Source organism: Gopherus evgoodei, chromosome 4, assembly GCF_007399415.2.
Source record: "Gopherus evgoodei ecotype Sinaloan lineage chromosome 4, rGopEvg1_v1.p, whole genome shotgun sequence".
NCBI classification, from domain to species: domain Eukaryota; kingdom Metazoa; phylum Chordata; order Testudines; family Testudinidae; genus Gopherus; species Gopherus evgoodei.
Genome location: NC_044325.1, coordinates 65,993,392 through 65,999,391, shown reverse-complemented (window position 1 = coordinate 65,999,391; position 6,000 = coordinate 65,993,392). Strand labels below are relative to the sequence as shown.

Sequence of the window (6,000 nt, the reverse complement as noted above, 5' to 3'; positions counted from 1 at the left end):
ACAACAACTTCAAGTATTCTGGATTTTTTTCTTCAACAGCAAACATATAATATTTTAATGAAAAAGCATATGTCCCTTGTGTCTCACATTTATTTCCAGACTTCTCCTTGTCCAGATCTATTCTGCCCCCAACAATCTTCTATTCATTGAACTTTTTGAAACTTTGCACTTTTAGAGAGAGGTAAGAGATTGACTTTGTGTAAACAGATTTGCAGAGGGACAATAGAGTTGAGGTCTGTTATTTCTCACCTCTATCTATTTATTTATTTAAAAACATTTTTGCTGTTAACAAACATGTTACCTCTGGAGACACAAATCCACAGTTCGAAAACTGCAAAACTAAGCATCTCTGATCGTATCTTCTAGACTGAGCGCTGAGTCCCATTGGATAGATAGAAAGATTAACCTAAATAAACTGTACAGAAGCCTGTGGAACCCCATAAGATTGGGTCCCTAATCCATGAACTATTGGAACTCATTTACAAAACTTTTTTTAAACATTATATGACTATATTGTCCCATACTATAGAATTAGAATTTATAATACCTATTCCATGATGAGATATCTTTGAGCTATAATGTATCTTCATTAAAACTATCTTTAGATGGGTTTTTTCATCAAAAAGCATTGTATCAAAAATCCAATTTAAAAATAAAAATCTGATTTTTTTATTTTTTAAAAAAATCATTGATTTTTATCCACCCTAATTTCCGTAAAAGTTTTTGAATGTGAAAAAGATGGCATTTTCCAAAGGAAAAATGTTTCACTGGAAAAATCTCAACCAGGTCTAGAGTTGAGTGCTTAAGTAGACCTCTACCTGGAGACACCACTTATTATGTTTGTCAGTACCTACCCTGCAAATCCATCAGATGTCTGGGCAGGGGTAAAAGTAACTTAAAGGACTTACCAGTATGCTGGAGTCCTGAGCAGGGGGCATGGCCTTAATTAGAAGAGGCGGAGCCTCAACAGGAAGAGGTGAGGCCTTTAAATACCCAGGCCCTTTAAATCAAGATTTAAAGGTCCAGGGGCTCTAGCTGAGGCTGGGAGTCCTGGGGCCTTTAAATCACCCTCGGACCTCCCAGCTGCAGAGGTGGCTGGGAGCCCCAGGGCTCAGGGGCGATTTAAAGGGCCTGGAGATCCGGCCGCTGCTACTGCAGCGGAGCCCATGGCCCTTTAAATCACCAGCCTAGGGAAGCCAGTCCAGTCCAGCATGGTACATCATGTCGGACCATACCAGCTTACTTTCACCTCTGTGTCTGGGGTATATGTCAGACTGGTTACTCCTGAGGACAATCTAAGCCAAAAAAATTAAAAATCCTGTGCACAATATTTTAAAATTTTGCAAGTTTTATTTGTCAATAAATACATGCAGAGGCTCCAGCAAGGCAGTGGGGAGCACAGGCCACTGGCTGCACAAAGGTGAGAGAACACACTGCAGCTTCCCCACCCCCACCCCCGGGACTCAATGATGAGGCTGAACCTGACCCTGACACAGCACAAGGTCTGAGCCTGTCCCAGAAACAACCTGGGGCCCTACCCCTCTGCGTCAGACACACCAGGTGTGGGGCAGACAGGCTCAACTAGGCAGAATCGAAGTGAGGAGGGGGATCACTAAGGGGGGAATCCAAGTGTGGAGTGAGAGGATTCTGTGTGGGACAATCTGGGTGCAGGCAGCTCAGTGTGTGTGGGTGTCTAGGTGTTGCGGGATATGGATGCACAGAGGCTTGTTGGGGAGGTTCCAGGTGCAGGGGCAATGGGACTCTGCAGGGGCTTCCAGGTGAAGGTTGTTGGGGTTCAGCAAATGGATTTGGGTGTGGGGGGTCTCAGCGGAGGGTCTGGGTGCTGGGAGAGTGGGGTTTGGTGGGGTGGGGGTCTTGGTGCAGCTGGTTGAGAGTCAGTGGCATTGGGGTCTGGATGTGGGGGCTCAAGGTGGAGCAGGGGATGGCCCCTCCTTACGGGATTTGAGTGCAGAGAGCTCAGTGTGGGGTGATTTGGGTGCAGGGGTGGCGGTCCGAAAGCAGGGGATCTGGGTAAAGGGAGCTCCAGATTCAGGGATTGAGGTTCAGTGGGGTAGGGTTTGGGTATGGAGGGCTATGGGGGTTCTGGGTGTACAGGGTGAGGCTTGGCAGGGGTGTCTGGGTATGGGAGGTCTGGATACATGGAGGTTGAGTAGATGGGGGAGCAGCTCCCCATAGAGTGACCTCTCTCCCCGCAGCTAAGGAGCGATGAGGGCAGGAAGCAGGGGAGGATGCTGAGGTTCCTGCAGCTGAGGGAAGTTTCTGGAGTTGGGTTTGACACAGCCCCAACCACTCCTTGCAGCCCCTCCTCTCTTGCCTCCAGCCCAGCTGGGACTAGCAGTTGATCCCGGCTCACGGTAAGAGCCACTGCGGTGCTCCAGCCCTGCAGTGATTTACCTCTTTGCCAGCTGCTCCAAATACCTGAAATGATGTACCTGTACAGCTAGGGAGTGGTATGTGACTGCTCTTGCAGCTTCCCTATCAGAAAGTCAATTTTCTGTTGCTAAGCAAAGAAATCTGTGGGGGACATGAATTCTGCACATGCTCAGTGGTGCAGAATTCCCTCAGGAGTAGCTGGTGTGTCACGTTACACTGAGTGCAAAAAAATATATAGTCCTGGGCCTCACAGCATGGACACCTGAATTCCATTGGACCAGGGGTGGCACTGTATTTTGCCACGTCCCAAAGTTGTTCAGGGGAGTACCCAGCCAGAGCAGTGTTTGTAGCGAGGCCGAAACAAGGGAGGTGTCCTTTAAAGGCTGAAATTCGAGGCTCTATAGTGTCCAGCCATGCAGGCACTGTACTGGAGTGGGAGCTCCAGCTTTTGGTCATTGGTGTACGAAGATGTGTGAGTGCATAGGATGTCCTTAAAGACACAGAGCTTTGTGCCCCTGAAAGCCAGGGGAGGGACAGCTAGGCTGAAGCCATAACGATCTCATTGCTGGACTATGCCTTAAAAAGACAGTCCCACTGCAAGTGTGCTAGGAGCAGATGAGTGAAAACCACACTGCTACAGCTCGCAGCTGGTGAGGGGTTGTGTGGCTAAGTCACAATCACAGGGAGGATAAACTGGAAATTTGGAAGGAGTGAGGGAGGGGAAATGTTTGAGGAGAGAGAAGTGTTTTCAGGCTTATTGGTGGTGGAAGCGTAGGAGGTAAATTATAATGTCAGGAGACAAGGAGATGTTTGTGGTACTATGAAGGAGGTCTGTGTCCCCCTCAGCTTTGCTGACAGTTATTCCACTGTGCTCCCTGCTCCAAGCAGGTGATCTGGGAGGGGGTGGAGCCAAGCTGGCTGGACCCTGGGCAGGAGACAAATATCAGGCCTTCTCTTAATGGCTGTAGCAACTTGCTCCCCCTCTCTATCCTCATTGCAATGGGAGAGCAAAAGTGGGATTTGAACCTCAGAGTGGCACATTGTTTCCCACTGCTCCCCGTGCCTAAAAGCACAAAGCAAGCATGTACCCCTTTGGCCTCTGCATATCCTATTCCTCCATCACTTCAGCTGCAAAAGAATATCCCGCTCTTGCAACAGACTTGCTCTTACTGTGAGAAAAGTGGGTGGGGATTCTTTCTGTTAAGAGAATCACAGAGGGGTAGGGCTCTGTGTCAATATGTATACAGCACCTGCTCAGCAACTCTGGCTGTTTTCAAGTCAACACATATGTTTCAGGAGTCATTGCCAGCTGTGGAACCTAGTACTCCAGTACCATTAATAGCACCTCACTTGAATGTAGCAGAGACCACAATGGAATCACCTGCTGGCTTCCATGAGGTAAGAAAAAAATAAATAAAACCAAATAAGATTTGCTGAGATCCTTATCCAGAACTGCACAACCGAGTGCATGGAGTTTCAGTCCTGCCTTGTCAGTCAGGGTTGCTGTTCCTCTGACATCTACCATTGTGAGGAGTTAGTTCTATATTTTATAGAAATGGATGACAGTTCCATATTTTTTTCACTTTACCCAGAACCTTGTCAATAAAAACAAAAAGGAAGTACAGACTGCTGGTTAGCACACCATTGTGCCACACTGGGAGTGAATAAGCAACAGCTCCACACTTCGAAGTCAAAATATGGTGCTGCAATTATGAATTTATAATACAAAATTGGAAAAATATTTTCCAATATTACCACTTGCCCATTCTTTCTTTTTTTTCCCCTCTCAGGACTTAAACAGAAAAACAGACCCATTGGGAAATGTAGGAACTAAATGGATGAAGCAGCAGGCAGTACAGTGGGATGCTGATTATAAGGTACCATAAAATAGACAACATTTTGGAGAGAATAAATAAGTTTATGGGTTTTTTGGAGGGCGAGTGAGGGGCAGGAGTTTTGCAATGAATTTATTAGTTATCAAAGCATTGAACATATAGTGATACTAGGTTCTATGTTGAAATGTTCCTATGTTAATCATCTGAATCCAGAGCTTAGTTTGTGCCAGGGCTTGCCATCTCTGAGCCCTGCACCTCTAGTCTTGGCAGTTCATTACCTGACACATCTGGGCTTGCTGTACTAGTGATGAATGTGAAAAAATTGCTTGAGCCCTGGGACCTAATTGCTTGAGCTCCAGTAACTCTTTCATTATAAATTAAGCACTGTCTGAATCCCATTATTCTTTTGTGCTGTATTTTTCTCTGTGTGTTTGGTTTGTAAAAGGTAACATATTCATTTCATAGCTTCATTCCTTTCAAAGGGATTCATTTAGGTGGACTCACCATTGTATATTATTTACTATCATTACCCCGAGGGCATTCTGTGCCAAAAAAAAATTAAAAATTCTGTGCACAATATTTTAAAATTCAGCAAAATTCTGTAAATTTTATTTGTCAAATAAATGTGGAGGCTCCAGCATAGCATTGGGGAGCACAGGCCACTGGCTGCACAGAGGTGGGAGATCACTCTGCAGCTCCCTCCTGGGACATGGACTCAGTGGTGAGGTTGCACACAACCCTGACACAGCACAAAGACTGGGCCTGCCCCAGAAACACCCCAGGGCCCTGCCCCTCCATGCCTGATGCACTAGGTGTGGTCAGGCAGGCTCAGCCCAGCAGGATCCAAGAGTGGAAGAGCTCAGTGTGGAGGGATCCAGATATGGGTTCAGAGGGTTTTGGGTGAGGCAATCTGGGTGTGGGCAGCTCAGTGGGGGATCTGTGTGTGTGTGGGCTCTGGATGCACAGGGGCTTATTGGGGGTTCTGCGTGCAATGGTAATAGGACTTTGCGGGGGCATCAAGATGAAAGTGGTTGGGGCTCAGTGAGGTGGCTCTGGGGGGGTAATAGAGCTCAGCATGGGGGTATGGGGAGTTCAGTGGAGGGATCCAGATGCTGGGAGACTAGGGTTCAATGGGGTGGAGATCTGGGCTTGGGATGCTCATTAGGGTGGTACAGGTGCAGGGAGAGTGGGGCTCAGTAGAGGGGGTTCTGGGTATGGGGAGTGAGGCTCAACAGGAGGATCTGGGTATGAGTGGGTCTGGATGCATAGGGATTAATCAGATTGGGAGCAGCTCCCTGTACGCTGATCCCTCCCCCTGCAGCTGAGGAGTGATGGGTGCAGGAAGTAGGGGAGGAGGTAGTTTGCAGAGCTTCTTGCAACCAGGGGAGAAATCTGGGGGTGGGTCTGACCTGTCCCTGGATGCCATGCAGGGAAAGAGGAAGTCCTGTCTTCCCCATCCCAGCCAGGACTAGCAGCTGAGCCTGGTGCAGGGTAGAAGCCATCAGCTAGGTCTTCCCCAGCCCCTGCCCCACAGTGATTTACCTTTCTGTCAGCTGCCCTGGGCACCCAAAACATACTGCTAGGGAGGGTTGCATGACCACTCTTTTGGCTTCCCTTTCAGAAAGCCATTTTTCTGTGGGGAAGCAAAGAAATCTGCAGGGGACATGAATTCTGCACATGCACAATGGTGCAGAATTCCTCCAGGAGTAACTATCATAGACAAAAACAACAAGGAGTCCGGTGGCACCTTAAAGACTAACAGATTTATTTG

General features: G+C 47.7%; 1 protein-coding gene across 2 annotated transcripts in view; it reads left to right on the top strand.

Moving 5' to 3' along the window:
* Nucleotides 1-3,681: 3,681 nt before the first annotated feature.
* Nucleotides 3,682-6,000, top strand: part of LOC115650120 (cytosolic phospholipase A2 epsilon-like) — a 47,248-nt gene continuing 44,929 nt past the window's right edge. For both annotated transcript variants that reach the window (XM_030559556.1, XM_030559557.1), the window contains exons 1-2: nt 3,682-3,792; nt 4,185-4,271. In XM_030559556.1, coding sequence (XP_030415416.1) covers nt 3,682-3,792; nt 4,185-4,271 — 198 coding nt within the window. The remainder of the gene's footprint in view (nt 3,793-4,184; nt 4,272-6,000) is intronic.